This window comes from Mobula hypostoma, chromosome X1 (assembly GCF_963921235.1).
Source record: "Mobula hypostoma chromosome X1, sMobHyp1.1, whole genome shotgun sequence".
Classification (NCBI taxonomy): domain Eukaryota; kingdom Metazoa; phylum Chordata; class Chondrichthyes; order Myliobatiformes; family Myliobatidae; genus Mobula; species Mobula hypostoma.
In genome coordinates this window covers 21,804,582-21,825,576 of record NC_086128.1, presented here as the reverse complement: position 1 = coordinate 21,825,576, position 20,995 = coordinate 21,804,582, and the positions used below count along the sequence as shown (strand labels likewise).

Sequence of the window (20,995 nt, the reverse complement as noted above, 5' to 3'; positions counted from 1 at the left end):
ATGCCATCAAGGGTAAGGTTTTATCCTTTCAGTGCTGCTGGGAGGGTAAGTTCATCCTAATTGTTTAGGGACACCTCATCCTTTTACTAGCTACAGATTGGAAATAATTCCTGTCACTGAATGGTTCCACAGTTTGTTGTGTTGTCTTGGGGCTCTTTCTGACGAGCTGGGCTTTTAGCTGGAGATCTGAACATTGTGGAATTAACTGGGTTTTTGTTCCTTTTTTTGTTTTTTTGCAGGTGGTGAGGCACCAGACAAAAAAGACAAGAATAATCCAGAGGAAGCCAAGGTAAGTCTGGGACTGGGACATGTTGGAGAGGTCAGTGGAATTCATTTTCATGGATTATAGAGGTTACCCAAATCTTTCTGTAGAGAGGGGATTATCACCTCATCTCTCAACGTTACTGATGAGTCACGTTAAGCATTGGTCAGCACAATGCCACTGCCTCACAGCTTCAGAAACCCAGGTTCGATCCCGGCCTCCTGCACTGTTTGTGCGGAGTTTACATGTTCCCCTGTGACCGTGTGGGTTGCCCCCTGGTGCTCTGCTTTCCAAAGGCATGTCAAACACAAAATGCTGGAGGAACTCAGCAGGCCAGGCAGCATCTATGGAGAAGAGTATAATTGACATTTCAGGCTAAGACCCTTCATCAGGACTGGAGAAAAAAAAGATGAGGAGTCATATTTTAGATGAAAACTCTACCTTCGTGCCCACCCCTTAATCCCAGTTCCAACCTGAAGCTTCTTTCTGGTTTTCCCCTATTGAAGACATTGCAGAGTCTGGTGTGGACAACCTGTGGGTGCGGCCTGCCACTGGCACAACTCAAACACTGTTCCACGTGAAAGGGGTGTAGTGTGTGGCACTGAGGTCGAAGAGGGTTGCTGAGTGAAGGGTGCTGTGTTGATCGGGCTCTGGGAGAGCTGGTGGGAAATCAGCACTTCGTTTGTGAGAAGCGAGGTTGTGGCAGGGATTGGGGAATGAGAGGGTTTGCTGAGTCAAGGAGATGGGGTGGCCAGAGGGATCAGAGGACTGGAGGCGTTGGGGTGGTGTTCGATCCCCCAACACTGGGAAGGAAAGGGTGGGCTCGAGGGCAGGTGGGCACTTTTGTGGGAGGTAACCTAAGGATAGAAAAAAAGTTCGGAGACTTCCCCTGGTGTGGTCACAGTCGTGATGGTGTGGGGATGGTGTATAAAGGCCATTTTCATGCAGATATTTGATCTACTTATAGTGCAAATGTTCTGAAGCAAATATTTTGACCCTCGCTTTCACTATTAACAGAACAAAAAGCCACAGCCTGGAATGCGAGGAGGCTTCACCCAGACACACTACTTTGTGGCCTTGTACAGATACAAAGCCCAGGAGAAGGATGATCTAGATTTCCAGTAAGTCACACCTTGGCTTGTTGTCTACTTGAGAGGAGGTGGAGAGATGGACATGGATGAGTGACTCACTGCATTGACTTTAATTAATCCATGCAAAACATACAGTAGATTAGGTGGGGGAAAGAGATTTGGACTTTATTAAGGAAGTAAATATGAAGTCTGAAATAAAAACAGTAAATGCCGGAAATGCCCAGCAAGCTGGGCAGCATCTGTGGAAATAGAAGCAGAGTCAACGTTTTGGGTCAATGACCTTTCAATACAATCGCGCTCACCAGAGGGAGAGTCATTCTGCTTCTCACACTGGGTGCTCTGTGCATCATGTCATGATTTCCCATTTAAACTTCTGAAGTTTAATTTCAGGTCTTCCATCTGAAATGTTCATCCTGTTTCTCTCTCCACACACACTGTCCGATCTGCTGTCATTCAATCCATCAGGTCCATACTAGCTCTCAGGGGGCAATCCCATTAGTCCCAACTCCTCTCCTTATTCCCCAGTAGCCCTGCAACTCCCATTAATCCCCTCTTTGCCATTCTCCACATGTTGTTGGGATGTGAACGCATGGGGTCAGAGGGAGAACATGCAAACTCCACACATACACACAGAGGGTCCAAAGTCAGCCTTGAACCTGTATCCCTGGAGCTGTGAGGCAGCAGCTCTACCCACCGTGCCAATGCAGAATAAGGGACTGTTTGACCAACAGAAGATTAGTTTATGAGAACACTCAGTTCTCTTTTATTGTCATTTAGAAATGCATACATGCATTAAGAAATGATACAATGTTTCTCCGGAGTGATATCTCAGAAAACAAGACAGACCAAAGACTAACACCGACAGAACCACATAATTATAACACATAGTTACAGCAGTGCAAAGCAATACCATAATCTGATGAAGAACAGACCATAGGCACAGTAAAAAAAAAGTTCTCAAAGTCCCGAGTCGATCAACTCCCGAGCTCCCGCTAGCAGGTGGCAAAAGGGAGAAACTCCCTGCCATAAACCTCCAGGCACCGTCAACTTGCTGATACCTTGGAAGCAGCCGACCCCAGCCAACCCCGAGTCCCTCCGTCCAAAAACTCCGAACTTCTGACCAGCCCCTCCGATACAGCCTCCCGAGCGCCATCCTCTGCCGAGCGCCTTCGACCTCTCCCCGGCCGCTGAAACATGCAAAACCGAGGATTTCGGGGCCTTCAGCTCCAGAGATTCCGGTTACCACACAGTAGCAGCGGCAGCGAAGCGGGCATTTCAGAAGTTTTCCAGATGTTCCGCTATGCACTCACATCTGTCTCCATCAAATCAGGATTGTGCACGGTCCCCTACTTGACAGATAACAGATATTCATCACCGAAGTGGCCGCGTGCGCTGCCGTCGCGCCGCCATATTCTCCCCCATCTTCTCCCCCATCCCGGGATGCATCATTTTCAGAAGAGCAGTTAAATTGCTATAAGATGTATTGCTGTTCTGCTTTTCCCAAAGGCTGATTAAGTCAATCACCAACTGCTCAGTGTCTCAGGATGTAATGATCGCCAGGTTTGGTATTTCATGAAGGTGGGAGGTCATGAAGTAAAACCCCATTTGGAGTCAGCACTCCTAGGCACATAGGAGTGGTCAAGCAAGCACTTGGTTTAATTGTAATCGAATTAAAGGCACATGTTAGAGATGAGTCAGTGTCAGCCCTGGTTCAGTAACACAGCCTTCTGCTTTTTTGTTACAGTGCAGGTGACAGGGTGACCGTCTTTGACGACTCTAATGAGGAATGGTGGAAGGTGAGTGATGTAGAGGGGTTGTCAATGAATGTATTGAGGTCTTTGTGCAAATTTCCAATGCCATTTACCTCAAACAATCCACCCTGGAACTCTCCCTTCAATTCTATGGGCTATATACTTCTGCTAACAATTTTCTGTGAAACGTTATTGAATGCATTATACAGCACCATCACAAACTCTCTAGTCAAAGATAGCCATCATTTTGTTAAATATAATTTTCTTCAACAACTCTATCACTTACTAACCATATATTTCCAAGAGCTTAGGATGTAAAACAGTTCAGCCCAGGAACAGGCCCTTCAGCCCATAACCTTGTGTCAAACTAAGTAAATTAGTAATCAGATGCCCAACTCCACTAATCACTTCTGCCTAAATAATGTCCATACCCCTCCATTCTCTGGACATTCATGTTCCTGTTTAAGAGCCTCTTGAATGCTTCCACCACAACCCTAGGCAGCAGATTCCAGGCACCCACTACTCTCTGTGTATAAAAAAAGCTTGCCCTGAACATCTCCTTTGAACTTGCCCCTTCCAACCTTAAATGCATGCCTTTTGGCATTAGACATTAGATATGTGAGAAAAAGATACTGACTGTCTATCCCTGAATTTTCTAATCTTATAAACCTCTATCAGATCTCTCCCTCATTCTGCACCGCTCCAGAGAAAACAGCCCAAGTTTGTCCAACCTCTCATTAGAGCACATGCTCTCTAATCCAGGCAGCATCCTGATAATCTGCTCCCTCTCCAAAGCCTCAACATCCTTCCTATAAGGGAGTGACCAAACTGAATGTAGTACTCCAGAAATGGCCTAACTAGAGTCTTATAAAGCTACAACATAATTTCCCAACTCTTGAACTCAGTTCCTCCACTAATAAATGCAAGCATGCTATACACCTATACAACATTATCAAACTGAGGGGTAGCCACTTTCAGGGAGCTATGGGCTTGGATCACAAACCCTCTCTGTCCATCAACACTGTTAATGGTCTATATTTGATCTCCCAAAGTGCGACACTTCACACTTGGCTGGGTTAAATTCCATCTGCCATTTCTCCATCCATGTCTGCAGCTGATTTGTCTCCCACTGTGTCCTTTGCCAGTCTTCTGCGCTACTCACAATAACACCAATTGTCTACAATTCTACTGACCTACCCATCCACGTTTTCATCCAGGGATTTATATATATCACAGACATCAGAGGTCCCTGTACAGGTTTCTGCAGAACATCACTAATCCCAGACCTCCACAGAATAAATCCCATGGACAACTACCCACTGTCTTCTCAGGGAAAACCAATTCTGGATCCAAACAGCCATTTCGCTGTAGAACCCATGCCTCTTAACTTTCTGGATGAGCTCTTCATGAGGGAATTTATAAAACCCATGTGGACAGCATCCACAGGTCTACCTTCATAAATCAGCTCTGACACATGCTTGAAAACTCAAATCAAGTTAATGACTTGCCCCATATAGAGCCATACTGACTGTCCCTAATCAATTCTATCCATAAGAATCCTCTCCAGTTACTTCCCTACCACTGACATGACACTCACCAGTCTATAATTTCCAGGATTATCTCCATTTCTTTTCTTGAATAATGGAACAACATTAGCTATGTACCAGTCCTCCGGGACTTCACCTGTGGCTTGAGAGGACATGAGAATATTGGTCAATGCCCCAGAAACCTCTTCTCTTGCTTCTTTCAATAACTTGAGTTATATTCCATCAGGGTCTGGAGACTCACCCACCTTAAAATAAGAAACCCAACACTACCTCCTTCCTCATCTTGAAATACCCCAGCAACTTAGCATGCTCCACCCTGATCTCCCTCTCCTCCATGTCCTACTCCAACCTCACCTGCATCCTCCACATCCAAGCACATGTTCCCTCCTTACTCAGTGAGCAGTCCGACCAACTCCCTAGTTATCTTCTTGCTCTTGATGCATGTATAGAATGCCTTGGGATTCTCTTCAGTCCTACTTACCAAGGATTTTCATGGCCCCTCTCATCTTTCTAATTCCCTTATTGAGTTCTTTTCTATCTTTTTAAAATACTCCTTAAGAGTCATTTGATTTTACCTTCCTCAACCTTACATACATCTCCTTTTTCTTCTTGACTAATTTCAGCACCTTTCTTGATATCTAATGTTCCCTTACTTTGCCATTCTGTCCTTCTTACTGTACTCTGTGTAGTTGGTTTTAAGCAACTTGTCAGATGTGGACCTCCCTAAGAACAGCTGTTCCCAATTAATTTTCCCTGGTTCCTACCTAATACTCCCATAATTTACCCCTGCTCCAAATTAATATTCTTCTGAAAGGTCCATATTTATCTCTATATATACTGTAGTTGTCTTAAAACTTAAGGTCGCTGTTCTCCCACTGAAAGGTCATTCACCAGGCCAAGTTTATTCCCAAACACCAAGTCCAGTATGACCCCTCTTCTTGTTAAGTTGCTAGAAGAAGCCCTCCTGAATGCACCTAACAAATTCTGTCTCATCCATGGTAAAACTCTTGCTGTTAGGACGCTCCTGTCTTTGTTAGGGAAGTTAAAGTCACCCACTACAACAACTCTATTGGTTTTACACCTTTCCCTAATATTCCTGTATATCTGTTCCTCAATATCTTGGTGGCTATAGTATAATCCAATCTGAGTGATTGCACCCTTCTTATCTTCGAGTTCGACCTGTACACACACAGTTGCTGAGCCCATCATTCTGTCCCCTCTGAGTGCGGCTGTGTATTGCCTCTGATTAATAGTGCAACTCCCTGCCCCCTCCCCCACTTTTACCTCCTTATCTGTCTTTTCTAAGCTGGGAGGTGATGGGTGCAAAAGGTAAAGGGCTGAAGGAGAGGAGGGTGGCCCATGGGAGAAAATGAAGGTGAGGAGCACCAGATGGAGGTGATAGGTAGGTGAGGAGAGGAGAAGGGAAAGAGGAGAGCCAGAATGGGGAATGGTAAGAGAAAGAAATGGAGGGTGGAGGAGAAATTACTGGAAGTTCAAGAAATTGGTGTTCATGCCGTCAGGTTGGAGGCTACCCAGGCAGAGTATGAGGATTTACTTCTCCAACCTGAGAGTAGTCTCAGTGTGGCAGTAGAGAAGGCCGTGATCTGACATGTCAGAATGGGAATGGGAAGTAGAATTAAAATGCGTGACCACTGGAAATCCGGCCTTCTGCGGTGGATGGAGTAAAGATGCTCGACAAAGCGGTTCGCTAATCGATGTCAGGTCTCACCAATGTAGAGGAGGCTGCAGTGGGATCACGAGGTGCAGCAGATGACCCCAACAGACTTGCAAGTGAAGTGTCGCCTCACCTGGAAGGACTGTTTGGGGCTCTGAATGGTAGTGAAAGAGGAGGTGTAGGGGCGGGTGTAGCACTTGTCCTGCTTGCAAGGGTAAGTGCCAAGGCAGAGATCAGTGGGGAGGGACGAGTGGACAATGGAGTTATGTAGAGGGTCCCTTCTGCAAAGAGAAAACTACAGCTTTGTCCTCTTGCTCCCACAAGTAAACCTTTGTGGACCCTAACCTGCCCAGCCTTTCCTTTGCTATTATGTTCAGAAATTTCTTGGTCTCATATGCTTTCTCTGTCCTTTTTATTGCCTGTTTCATTTCACCTCTGTACGTACAGAGACTTGGGGCCCTTGTAGTAGGTTCAGGTGCATTAGGTCAGGTATGGTAATAAAACGTTGTCCGCTGCATCCAGAAGGCTGGCTTACAGAGTCATACTGGTCCAATGCGAGCCTTCGCTAGACAATACTTACAGCACTGTAAGTAGTTCAGGGCACCATCTTTTAGTGAGGATACACTGATCTTGCTGAGAATGTAGTGTGGATTAACTGACTGACACCTGCTCTCTTATTTCTAACCGGGACACCCTTCCATTTCAGGGTAAGATTGGAGAGAAATCAGGCTACTTCCCAGCAAACTATATCATAAGAGTGCGTGTGGGAGAGCGTGTTCATAAGGTCATCAGGTCATTTGTTGGCAACAAGGAGATGGGCCAGATTACCCTGAAGAAGGATCAGGTGCGTTAAATGGGGCGTGCGTCAGTTCCGATGCCCTTCATCTCCTGTTCCTGTGCCTGGTACAATTGGACACTTCTTAAGCATACTCTACACCGAGCGTGAGCCCAAACATGTTAACAGTTAACTCTGAAACATGTTAATGTTCAGAAGTTAACAATGTCCTTACTTAGCATAACCAATGGAATCAAAATAAGATTTGTTGTCATTGACATATAGTAAGTCATGGAATTTGTTGTTTTGTGGCAGCAGTACAGTGCAAACATAACAAATTACTCTAAATTACAATAAAAAGTAAATAGTTCAAAAAAGGAATAGTGAGGTGGTGTACATGGGTTCATAACGAGTTCAGAAATCTGATGGCAGAGGGGAGGAAGCTGTTCATAAAATGTTGAATGTGGATTTTAAGGTTCCTGATGGTACTTCCCTGATAGAGGTAATGAGAAGGAGGCAGGTCCCAGATGATGAGGGTCCTTAATGATGGATGCTGCCTTCCTGAGGCACTGCCTTTTGAAGATGTCTTCAATAGTGGGGAGGCAGCATCTGTGAAGGGAGAAACAGTTAATGTTTCAGGCCAAAGATCCTTCATCAGGCCTGGGCAAGATAGAAAATAAATCACTTGATGTGGCTGTTACTTAACAAATTATGTGTAATGTGTTTGCTAATGATGAAGTTGTGGCACATAGTCTGAATCTAAATGCCCATTAACTACCACTTTATGCCATCCAGCCTCATCATATCAGAGGTATTTCCTTTGGTTTACACATCATTCACTGGCCTGTTCTGTTATCTAAAATTAATTCCCATTCACCATTAACAATACCTTATACAAACCAAGAAACTTCTTGTGCTGGTAACTGTCCCCACTGAGTCATATCAACTCATCCTATCACATACCTTCCCTGTGTCCTTCCACTCCTTCCCTCCCACTGAAAATTAACTTGCAACTCGCCTAGCTTTGACAAGGAGTCACAGGGCTGAAATATTAACTCTGTTCCTCTCTCCACAGATGCAGCCTGACCTGCTGAGTGTTTCCAGCATTTTGTTTTTATTTCAGATTTGCAACACCTGCATTTTTCTAACATTTAATTTAAATTATGGTGAAAAAAATATAAATTCAAGATGCAGGTTGCTGTAAGCCAGAAATAAGAGTAGGACATTGTCAGCAGGTCAGGCAGCATGTATTGAGAAGGAAATGTTTCAGCTCCATAACCTTTCCCTACACATTCAGTATTCTGGAGTTAAAGCTAGTATCAGTAAAGATAACTCGTGAAGCTATAACATTGAAAAACCGTTCAGTTCACTAACATGAGCAAATCTACCATGCTGGTTTGGCCTGCAAATTGATTTTTTAAAAAAACTTTTATGATATGGCATGCTTCCATTGAATTTTGGTATTGGATTATTATCGTCACATGTACCAAGATACAGTGAAAAGCTTGTTTTGCATACTGTTCGTGCAGATCAAATCAGTACATGGTGATTTGAGCTAGAATAAGGTAAAACAATAACAATGTAAAATAAAGTGTAAAGACTACTGAAAAAGTGCAGTGCAGATGAGTGATAAAGTGCAAGATCATACTGAGGTAGATTGTGGTGCCAAGGGTCCACCTTATCGTACAGGAGATCTGAGACTGATAACAGTGGGATAGAAGCTATCCTTGAGCCTGGAGATACGGGCTTTTGTATCTTCTGCCCGATGGGAGGGGGAAGAAGAGAGAATGTCCAAGGTGGATAGGGATCTGATTATGTTGGCTGCTTTACTGAGGCAGCAAGAAATATAAACCAGGATCCATCGAGCCCTGTGGTGTGCTGAGCTGTGTCCACAACTTTCTGCGGTTTCTTGCGGTCATGTGCAGTGCAGTTGCTATCCCAAGTTGTTATGCTTCCAGACAATGCTTTCTACGATGTATCGATAAAAATTTATAAGCGTCAACGGACATACCAAATGTCTTTAGCCTCCTCAGCAAGTAGAGACATTGGTGAGCGTTCTTGGCCGTGACATCACTGTGGTTTGACCAGGATAGGCTATCGGTGATGTTCACACCTATAGAACTTGAAACTCTCAACCTCAACACTGTTTACGTTGACAGGAGCATGTACACCACCCCACTTTCTGAAGTCAACGACCAGCTCCTTTGTGTTGTTGACATTGAGGGAAATATTGTCATGACATCATGTCACTCAGGTCTGTATCTCCTTCCTGTACTCTGACTCACCAGTATCTGTGATGCAGCCTATTATGGTGGTATCGTTGGCAAACTTGTAAACTGCCTCACTACTTTTATTTTTGCTCTCCTTTTACACAATTTATTTAATTTTTCAATATATATTTCTTATTGTAATTGATAGTTTTTCTCTTATGCATTGCAATCTACTGCTGCAGCAAAACAACAAATATATGACACGAGGAATTCTGCAGGTGCTGGAAATTCAAGCAACACACATCAAAGTTGCTGGTGAACGCAGCAGGCCAGGCAGCATCTCTAGGAAGAGGTACAGTCGATGTTTCGGGCCGAGACCCTTTGTCAGCCCTGACGAAGGGTCTCAGCCCGAAACGTCGACTGTGCCTCTTCCTAAATATCATGACATATGCCTCTGATATTAAACCTGATTCTTATTCTAATTCTGAGTCAGTCCAGTCTATGCAATCATGAGTGTACAGGAAGTAGAGCGGGTGTTTAGAGCACTGGTGTTTCGAGTAATCAGGGTGTAGATATCCTTACTGATTGTGATCTGTTGGTCAGAAAGTCAAGGATCCTGTTGCATTATCCCCCAGGGTCCAGAGTTTGGTAATGAGTTTGCTTAGAATAATAGTGTTGAAGGCAAAATTGTAGTCAATAAATAGCAGTCTGATGTAGGTGTCTTTGCTGTCCAGATGCCCCAGCGATGAATGTAGGGCTAGGAGATGGTGTCCGCCATAGACCTGTTTCAGTAGTAAGCACATTGCAGTGGGTCAAGATCGTCTGGAAAGCTGGCATTGGTGTGTGCCATGACCAGCTTCTCAAAGCATGATGGTAGATGTCAGAGCCAGCGGACATTGGTCGTTAAGGCATGTTTTTCCTGGGTACTGGTTTGACAAAGGTCTTCTTAAAGCAGGAGGGAAGCACAACCTGAAATGGAGAGGTTGAAACTGTCTGCCAGTACCCCTGCCGGCTGATCCACACTGGATCTAAGGACACAGCCAGGGACATCTTGCAGGCCCGATGCTTTCTGCAGGTTCACTCTCTGCAACACTGAACTTGTATCCGTGATAGTGACTGTGGATTCAGATATACTGGAGATTGTCAGGGTCGGTGGTGACATATCTGTCCCCTTTTGTTCAGAACATGCACAGAATGTGTGAAGCTCCTCAGAAAGGGATGGGGTGTTGTCGGTGATGCTGCCCGACTTCATTTTGTAACCTGTTATCTAGAACGTAAGCCCTGCCACAGCTAATGGCTGGACTGAGACTTGATTTTGCACTGGTGCTCTCTGTTAGCATCTCTGATGGTTTTACAGAGGTCATATCTTGATATCTCTTAAAGGTCAGGGTCACCTGATTTGAATGCTGCTAACCTAGGCTTTAGAAGAGCACAGCTACCCCGGTTCATCCATGGTTTCTGGTTCAGAACCACCCAGATTGTCCTCTTTGATACACAGTCCTCAACACACTTGCTGATAAAGTCTGTGATGGTGATGACATTCTCATCTAGGCTGGCTGCTGAGTCTTTGAACATGGACCAGTCTACTGACTCGAGGCAGTCATGTAGAAGCTGAACCCATTTCCTCAGACCAGCATTGTATGGATTTCAGTACTGGATCCTCCCATTTCAGCTTCAGTTTTTATGCAGAGAGATGGAGCACAGCCTGGTGGTCTGATTACCAAAGTTTGGACAAGGGATGGCTCAGTGGGTGTCTTTGATAGTTGTATAGCAATGGACAAGTGTGTTTGGGCTCCTGGTGGAAACAGCAGAAGTACTGACAGTATTTTGGTAACATACTCTTGAAGGTGGCCTGGTTAAAGTCACCAGCAATGATGAAAAGGGCCTCTTGGTATCCCATCAGCCTTATCTATTCTGAGAAGAAAACCCCAGCTTCCCATGACTCTTTTATGTTATTTAAATATTTTATACTTTTATCTATTTCCCCAGCATCTTTAATGTATCAGCAATTTTTATAGATGCACCATAGAAAATATCATATCTGGATGCATCACAGATTGGTATGGCCACTGCTCTGTCCGAGACCTGCCTTGGGAAAGCAGCCAGCACAAAGACCCCTCCCACCCCAAACATTCTCTCTTTTCCCCCCTCCCTTTATGCAGAATGTACAAAAGCCTGAAAGCTCGTACCACCAGGGTCAAGGACAGCTCCTGTCCTGCCGTTATAAGACTATTGAGTGGTTCCCTTTATGATAAGATGGACTCTTGATCTCACAACCTACTTTGTTACGGCCCTGCACCTTATTGCCTACCTGTGCTGCACTTTCTCTGTAACTGTTACACTTTATTCTGCATTCTGTAACTGTTTTTCCCTTGTACTACCTCAATGTACTGAGAGGATGACATGAACTGTATGGATGAACTGCAGAGCAGGTTGTCACTGTATTTCAGTACGTGACAATAATAAACCAATTTACCAATCTCCATGTAACTGAAGTTTTCCATTTCCTGAAACCAGTTCATCTCCTTTGCCCTCTCTCCAGTGTTCAATTTGACCCCTTTAAGGGGAGCTAGTTGAAACAGCTCAGATATGGAGTACCGTTGAGAGTATAGACTGCACTGGTTTCGAGTGTGGATATGGAAACAAGTGCTGTTGATTGGCTCGCCTCACCAGCCTCGTGGAGTGTGCACTCTTGCTCTCTGCTCAGAATTCTACCTTCTAAGATCTGAGGGGTTTAGGATGAACAAGCAGGCAACCTGCGCACGGAAGGTTCAGACAGTGGGGTACATGGGTTGGGAATATGGAAGTCAGGAGGGTGCAGGGAAATGACGTGGACTCGAGGTTCTGCAGATGCTGGAAAGCTTGAGCAACACCCACAAAATGCTGGAGGAATTCAACAGGTCAGGCAGCATCTATGGAGGGAAATGGACAGTCGACGTTTCGGGCCAAGACTTTTCATCCAATCCTGATGAGGAGTCTCAGCCTGAAAAGTCAACTGTCCACTTCCCTCCATCGATGCTGCCCTCATCCATTGGGTGCTTTAAGCAGCAAAGGATTCAAGGGGCATCAGTTCACTTCTGGAAGGAGAGCGATTGAGGGAGATAGTGCAAGAGAGGGTTACCATGTATGGAAAGGGATAAACTTAATGCACATGACGGCTGTTCCTATTTCCAAAGATGCTTTATGCATAATCGAGCTTCACAAAATGGTGCAAAGCACATATCTGTTTCCTCATCTTCTATTTGAACAGGAGGCTGGGACAGCAAATGTCCAAGTGCTGAGCTCACACTCGTGCATGCCGTGGGAGATCGAGGGCGCCTTACGTGTGAAGGGAGGGGCTGGGATTGGGACTGTTCCCATTCACTGCACTGGTTTGAGAGTAAGATTGAAACCGCAGGTAACTGGGACTGCCTAACCCGTCTATCATTCAACCCCTGACAGATTGTCGTGCAGAAGGGAGAGGAGGTCAACGGCTACATCAAAGTGTTCACAGGCCGGAAGGTGGGAATGTTCCCCGTTGACTTCCTGGAGGAGATCTGAGCATGTGCAAAAGCCAGAAGAAGAAGCCTGGAGATGGCTGTTCCAAATTCACACAAGTGCCTAACCTCTCCGCGTGTGAAGAAACTGTCTCCACCTCGTCCGTGTGGAGGAAACATATTTCATGGTTATGTCTGAGCCAGTGGGAGTGAATCTTCTAGACAAAAATGGAGGACTGTTGCTACAGAGATCTAAGCATACCTCAGTGTGTTAGGGAAACTTTATTTTGAAGATAGAAGAATCGCTGATTTTATTTGTATACTTAGGGTAGCACAAATTTGCCATCTTGTGTGAGACTTCAGTGTTAATTTATGCTTCTGTTTGCAAGAATTTTGATGAAAATATTTATGAGGCAAATGGTGATTGTAAATTTGCATAATCTATGCCCATAATTTGAAGGGTTTCTGGAATGTATTTATGGTCAGAATGACAAAATGATGGTTTTTTCAAGTATGGCTTATTGACGAGGCCAGAAAGGGTGATTAAACAAAGAACTACAATGCCAGGGCCCAAAACAGAGTTAGGACTAGAATGAGGGCCAGAAGATTTCATTCATAGCTAAGTCGGTAGCCTTTACTGCCAATGTAAGCTCTTGGAAACTCTGTTCGGGCTTTCTCTACCCAAAGAGTTTCATTTCCACTTAGACAATCCATTAACTCTCAGCTAGGGAAACATTCCAGTCTCAAACCTGATACTCAGACAGCTGTGGTACCAGATAGAATGTGGGAATGTTTCACACTGTTAACTGCAAAAGCCAGAGTAGAGTTTTTTCTCCCCTTGCCCTTCAAATATGTTTCCTGAAAGAAAATGAGGAGAGAGTGCTGTAATTATTGCTTTGACAGCAGTGATGCTCTGCTGCATGGGTTGGGTATTTATCTGTCGCACCGATCAGTTGTGAGGACCTCAATGAGCCCATTTTCGAGCTTTTAGTACAGGCCATTGATTGAATGACACATTGAAGTAAATAGATACGAAGGCACGACTAGCCTAAGCATATTTTATTGTGAGCTATTTCTGTGAAGGAGTCGATAGGGATCTAGAGGCAGATCAGGAATATAGTGAGGGAGGAGTGTGACTATTCAGAGCTCTGTGAATTTTTGTGAGTGTGTGTGTTGGATATGTACAGTATGTATGCACATTAGTGTGTGTTTTGTGTATATATATATATATGTGTGCATTAGTGTGTGTGAGAGATCTTTGAACACATTTGCTGTCATTAACTAATTACTGCAGCTACCACCAATAATGTTTCCTTACTTTACTGCTTTTTTTGTCAAGTCTGTCAGCTGCGACAATTTTTGAAGCTGAAACATTTCACTCTTGCTGCAATAGAAGCTTTATTTTTAGCTGCGTCCAATTTAAATATACATCCCCGATCCCTGAGGGTTCGACTTGGCTCTTTCTGTTCATGCTCATAGTGCAAGGTGTGATCGTCACTGGCACGCCAGCATTTTTCACACATCCATAACTGCCCCTGGCCTGAAGGGGAGGCAGGAGGTGGGTAACCATGTGTGGTGGGTCTGGAGTCAAGTTATGGGCCGGCCAGGGTAAAAGTGTCAGGTTTCCTTGGCCAAGTATCATTAGTGACCCAGATGGGTTTTTAACAACAATCCTGTGGCTTCATAGTTACTGTTACTTTAAAAATTTTTTACTGTTATTTAAAAAATTCCAGGTATATTAAATTACTTGGATTTAAATTCCCTAGGTACTGTGTTAGATTCGAACTTATGCATCAAGATCAACAAGCCAGGATTCTGTTGTTAGTCGTTTAATTTAACTGCTGCACTACCACACCCCTTGAAGTAATATTGACTTCTTCTGTCCCATTTTGTACCTCAGTAATGTCCATCTTCTTCCCAAAGAGAATTTAGTAGTCCAATCCCTTTATAGTCCAGGCTAGTCTTGTTGCTTCTCCCTACATCTCACTTAGTGGGAATGTGCAAACCAAATTGCAGACAGTTCTGTAACTGGGTGAGCTCCGTTCAGCGTATGGAGATTTACAGGAAAGGACCAAGAGTGCTGGCAGTAGCTGGTTAACTCTTTCAAGGTGTTGGCATGTGTTCAATGAGCCAAGTGGCCTTCTTGAGTAGTCTTTGATTGAGTGGTTCAATATTCAAAGTAAATCAGAGTCGGGTTTATTAAACTTTAACAAGTAGTGCAGAAAGGGAGCAAAATAGTGATGTAGTATTCATGGGTTCATTGTCCATTCAGAAATCTGATGGTGAAATCTGATGCAGTACCTAAAATGTTGAGTGTGTGTCTTCAGGTTCCTGTACCTCCTCCCTGATGGTACCAATGAGAAGAAGGCATGTCCTGGGCGATGAGGGTCTTTAAATGATGGATGACGCCTTTTTGAGGCATCCACCTTTTTGAAATTTCCTCGATGGTGGGGAGGCTAGTGCCCATGATGGATCTGGCTCAGTTTCCAACCCTCTGCAGCCTTTTCCGATTCTCTGCACTGGCAACTCCATGCCAGACAGTGATGCAACCAGTCAGGATGCTCTCCACGGTACAGCTGTAGAAATCTGCTCGAGTCTTTGGTGATGTATCAAGTCTCCTCAAACCCCTCATCAAATATAGCTGTTGAGGTGCCTTCTTTTTAATGACATCAATATGTTGATACCAATGTGGTGACTCCATGGTCCCATGCTGTGTCTCTCTGTGTCAAAGACATCATTCATTCTGGCTACTTGGGTTATACATTTGTTTCTTCCCAACATGTAACACCATCCATTTCTCCCTGTTATACTTCTGAACCAATAGTGACTCACATCTTGAAGTGCTCCCATGTTACATACTGGGCTGTACTTTAGAAGGATATGGGCCAAATGCAGGCAAATGGGACTGGCTTAGATGGGCCCCTTGGCTGGTCTGTACAAACTGGGCTGAAAGGCCCATTTCCATGCAAAATGACTCTATGATCGACAACTCAATGCTTGCACTTTGTTACATCCTGAGCTTCAGAAAATCAGTGTCCCTGAGGGCACTTACCAGCTCCAATGCTCTCCCCTAAAGTCATAGTGATACCACCCTAACCCAGCACTCTAGGGGCAGCAAGACCTCTGCCTACTTTGAAAGAGGAGATGCCCGCAACCAGAAACACTGGCAAAACAACTGAAGTGAGGGAACTTACAAGGGTATGAGGAGAGATCCATCTCAGTTTAGTTGATTGTACACAAGGAAGTAGGATCAGGCTGTTCAGAGTAGGGTTTTTCCCTTTGGGGTGAAGGAGGATGAGAGGAGACTTGATAGAGGTGTACGGGCTGAAAAGAGGCATAGACAGTGGAGAGCCAGTGCCTTTTTTCCCAGGTGGCAATGGATAATACAAGTGGTGAGCGGAGGGAGGGGGAGTAACAGAGGTAGGTATTTTACACAGAGCCTTGAATGAACAACTGGTCGCAGTGGTTGAGGCAGATACATTAGGGTCACTTAGGAAACTTAGATTGGCACATGGATAATAGAAAATGGAGGGCTATACACGAGGTAATGGTTCGACTGATCTTGGAGTAGGGTAAAAGCTCGACACAACAGTGTGGGCTGAAGGGTCTGTACTGTGCTGTAACGTTCTATGTTTAGGTACATTTTCCCCTGATTGCCTGCCGTTAGTTTGGTAGGGGACTGACAGAAACCCAAGTGAAGTGATGGAGACGTTTATAAAATCATGAGATGCATAGATATAATAGACAGCCATTAGAACATAGAACAATGCTGTGCAACATTTTAACCTGCTCTAAGATCAATCTAACCTTCTCTCCTACATACACTTTTCTATTATCTATGTGCCTTTCTAAGAGTTTCTTAAATGTCCCTAATGTATCTGCCTCTACCGCCACCCCTGGCAGGGTGTTCCACGCACCCACCACTCACAGTGTAAAAAAAAAACTTCCTTCTGACATTCTCCCTCCCCCATAGCTCACTCAACCTGTCCTTATAAGACATGCTGTCTCGTCCAAGCAGCATCCCAGTAAATCTCCTCTTCACCTTCTCCAAAGCTTCCACATCCTTCCTATAATGAGGCGACCAGAAGTGAGCACAATATTCCAAGTGTGGCCTATCCAAGGTTTTATAGAGCCGCAACATAACCTTGTGGCTCTTGGACTTAATTCCTCCAATTAATGAAGGCCAGCACACCATACACTTTCTTAACCACCCTAATAACTGTGTGGCAACTTTGAGAGATCTTTAGATCCTTAGTATCTTAATAATTAGGCCTATTATTGTCATATGTACTTTGTTTTTCATGCTGTCCATACAGATCTGTTCAAAGCATAACTACCCTGAGGTAGTACAAGGGAAAATCAATAACAGAATGCAGAACATACAGTAGTGTTATAGTTGCAACAACTTTTTATGATATACATTAACAATCTGGAAGGGGGGGGCTGAGTGTAGCAAATCTAAGTTTGCTGATGACACTAAACTGAGTGGAAAAGAAAATTGTGCAGAGAATGCATAGAGTCCGCAGAGAGATATAGATAAGTAAGTGGACGAGGGTCTGGCAGATGGAGTACAATGCTGGTTAATGTGAGGTTATTCTCTTTAGAGGGAAATGTGGAAGATCAGATGATTAATTAAATGGTGAAAGATTGCAGCACACTGCTGTGCAGAGGGACTTGAGAGTGCTAGTGCATGAATTGCAAAAGGTTGTTTTGCAGGTGCAACATGTTATCAAGAAGCAAATTGGCCTTCATTGCTAGAGGGATTGAATTTAAAGGCAGAGAAGTTATGCTGCAACTGTACAGGGTACTGGTAAGGCCACACCTGGAGTACTGCATGCAGATCTGATCTCCTTACTTGAGGAAAGATATACTCCAGTGGCCACTTTATTGGGTACACCTGTACACCAGACAATCATGCGGCAGCAACTCAATGCGTAAAAGCACGCAGACATGGTCAAAAGGTTCAGTTGCTGTTCAGACCAAACCTCAGAATGGAGAAAAAATGTGATCTAAGTGACTTTGACCATGGAATGATTGTTGGTGGCAGATGGGAAACTGATCTGCTGGGATTTTCACGCATAGTAGTCTCTAGGGGTTTCAGAGGATGGTGTGAAAAACAAAAAAAAAGCATCCAGTGAGCGGCAGTTCTGTGAGTGAAAATGCCTTGTTAATGAGACAGGTCAGAGGAGAATGGCCAGACTGGTTCAAGCTGACAGGAAGATGACAGTAACTAAACTAACCCCCCAATACAACCTTGGTGCGCAGAAGAGCATCTCTGAATGCACGACATGTCAAACCTTGAAGTGGATGGGCTACAGCAGCAGAAGCCCATGAACGTTCAGTCCCTGTCCACTTTATTAGGTACAGGAGGTAACTAATAAAATGGCCACTGAGTGTACATTGACTTTGGAGGCGGTGCAGAGGAGGTTCACCAGATTGATTCTGGAGATGAGGTGGTTAGCCTATGAGGAGAAATTGAGTCGTCTGGGACCATACTCACTGGAATTCAGAAGAAGGAGAGGGGATTTTATAGAAACATGCAAAATTATGAAAGGGATAGATCAGATAGAGGCCGGAATGCTGTTCCCATTTGTAGCTGAGATTAGAATTAGGGGACATAGATTCAAATTTGGAGAAGTAGATTTTGGTTAGAGATGAGGAGGAAATACTTTTCCCAGAGAGCAGTGGATCTGTGGAATTTTCTGCCCAGGTAAGCAGTAAAGGCTACATCATTAAATACAAACGTATATTTAAGGCACAGTTATATCGATTATTAGATAGTAGGGTTATGGGGAAAAGTCAGGTAGATGATGTTGAGTTGATTGCCAGATCAGCCATCATCTTATTGAATGGCAGAGTGGGATCAATGAGCAAGATAGTCAACTCCTGCTTCTATTTCTTATGTAGGGAGCTGTCAGTGTCACCAGTGAGTTCTGTTTATTTGTAGAGATGGTGGGAGGCAATTGGTGGCGAGGAAAATGGTCAAAGGAAGGCTGGTCTGCAGGAAGAAGAAACTGGATTTATCAGCCTGACAAACTGATAACAGCTTGGTGCAGGTAACACTGACTGCAGGCACGTGAATAGGCAGGAAGGGACCGATTTCTAGAGTTTTCCCCATCTTTTACTAACCTTGTATCTCCCCCTCTGCATTTCACTCTCTCTCTCCCCTCCCCTTCCTTGATCTCCCTTCCCTCCCATTTTCCCCTCTGCTCTCTCCTTCCCCCTTCCCCTTCTGCCTTTCTGCCCCATTTCTTCTGCTCCTTACTCTTACTCTTCTATCTCATTCCCCTCCCACATTACCCTCTCCATTCTCCTCTCTCCCACTTTCCCCCTCTCCTCCCCTCTTCCTATCTTATGTCATTCCCCACCCCATCTCCTTCCTGTCCTCTTCTACCTCTCCTTTCCCTCTCTGCATTTCCTTCCCCTTGTGCCTCTCCCTTCCCCACTCTCTCCCTTTCTCTCTCCTTTCCTTTCCCTCCCTCTCCTTCCCTCCCATTCCCATAACTCCCCATTGACCAGTAACCAATAAAATTACCACAACATATCATGACCCTTTAGTTCAGAAGTCCGCAGTGGATTCCAAAGGTGTTGAGTAAGCAGGAGGTGACAGGTTTCTAGAGTGTCTTTCCCATCTTTTGTCCCTTCCCCTCACATTACCCCCTCTTTTCAGGAACACCTGAAGTAACTCCTGAAATGCCAGCTTTGCTGCTGCTGCTACTGTGCGATCGAGAATCTCCGGAGACAAAGGCCCCAAATCCTTGGCTTTGCCTGTTGCCTGTTGTCGGGGCTGGGGTTGAAGCGCTCGGTGCTCGGTGTCGGAGAGCTGGTCGGAGGCTCGGAGTTTTCGGATAGGCTCGGAGTCGGACTGTGGTCGGATGCTGCCAGGATGCTGCATCGGCAAGTTGGCGGCGCTGGAGGTTCACCGTCTGCGTGAGATGATGGGACTTTCGAGAGACTGAGACTTTTACTGTGCCATGGTCTGTTCTTTATCAAATTATGGTATTGCTTTGCACTGTTGTAACTATATGTTATAATTATGTGGTTTTTGTTAGTTTTTAAGTCAGTTTGTCATGTGTTTCCGTGATATCATTCTGGAAAAACATTGTATCATTTCTTAGTGCATGCATTACTAAATGACAATAAAAGAGGACTGCGTGTCCTTATAATCTGATCTAATCTTTCATCTCTACTTTTGACACACTCTCACTGGCACTTCTATCTCGCCCTTCTGCCCCCCTTCCCTCTTGTACCCTTCTCATCCCCTTGTTTTTGTCCTGCTCTCTTTTCCACACTCTCTCTCTCTCTCTCTCTCTCTCTCTCTCTCTCTCTCGAGCCGCCTTCTTTTATGCCTCCTCATCCCTCTCTTCCCCATCCACCCACACCTTCTCACCCTCACCTCCTGCCACTGGAGGTGGGGGTGAGAAAATGTCGTTGCCCCTCTCAGCCTCTCTCGCTAACGCAGATGCGGGATTGCTGCGACTGGTTGGTTGGACGTGCTGGGGGCCTGACTTAGAACAGTTTGGAGACTCTTGTCTCATGAAACCAGAGCCGCTGGGCTTTGATTGGACTCCCTCCTGGTGTGACCTGCTTGGACTGGAATAACGACGGCTGCAGATGTGCCTGTCACTCAGCCGTGTTTGTTTAAATCATTCTCTGCAGTCTTTGCTAAATCCTGGAACCACAAACCCGTCGGCGTTCCGCAGTTTCGTCTCTGAGCCGCTGTGTCCACAAGAAGGCTTTCTCCGCAAGCGACACGGCCGATTGTGGCAGCTGCTCGGGAGGCTCACGGGCCGGTGAATCTGCGGCTGAGCTGAGCGTGCAGGAGCTTGGACAAGAGCAACAGAGGCAATGGGAGGCCAGAGAGGCAGTTTTGCCTGTACAAGATCCATAGAACTGAACACAGAACAGTCCAGCTCAAGATCAGGCCCTTTGGCCCACAATGTCTGCACTGAACACAACGCCAAATTAAACTAAATCCCTTCTGCCTACAGATCATCCATCGCCCTCCATTGCCTGCATATTTGTGTGTCTGTCTTACACACCGCGATTGAATCTGCCTCCACCACCACCCGTATTGTGCACCTACCACTCTGTATGAAAAAACATGCCCACACATCTCCTTTAAACTTACCCCTCTCACTCTAAGTGCAAGTCCTTTAGTATTCAACATTTCCAACCTTTGGAAAAATACTTTGACCATCTACTCTA

At 44.9% G+C, this 20,995-nt stretch overlaps 1 protein-coding gene across 3 annotated transcripts in view; it reads left to right on the top strand.

Moving 5' to 3' along the window:
* stac3 (SH3 and cysteine rich domain 3) overlaps positions 1-19,911 on the top strand; it is a 69,182-nt gene extending 49,271 nt beyond the window's left edge. For all 3 annotated transcript variants that reach the window (XM_063037288.1, XM_063037287.1, XM_063037289.1), the window contains 5 exons: positions 240-289; positions 1,280-1,383; positions 3,098-3,149; positions 7,033-7,170; positions 12,753-19,911. In XM_063037288.1, coding sequence (XP_062893358.1) covers positions 240-289; positions 1,280-1,383; positions 3,098-3,149; positions 7,033-7,170; positions 12,753-12,851 — 443 coding nt within the window. In that variant the 3' untranslated portion in view covers positions 12,852-19,911. The remainder of the gene's footprint in view (positions 1-239; positions 290-1,279; positions 1,384-3,097; positions 3,150-7,032; positions 7,171-12,752) is intronic.
* The last annotated feature ends 1,084 nt before the right edge of the window (positions 19,912-20,995 follow it).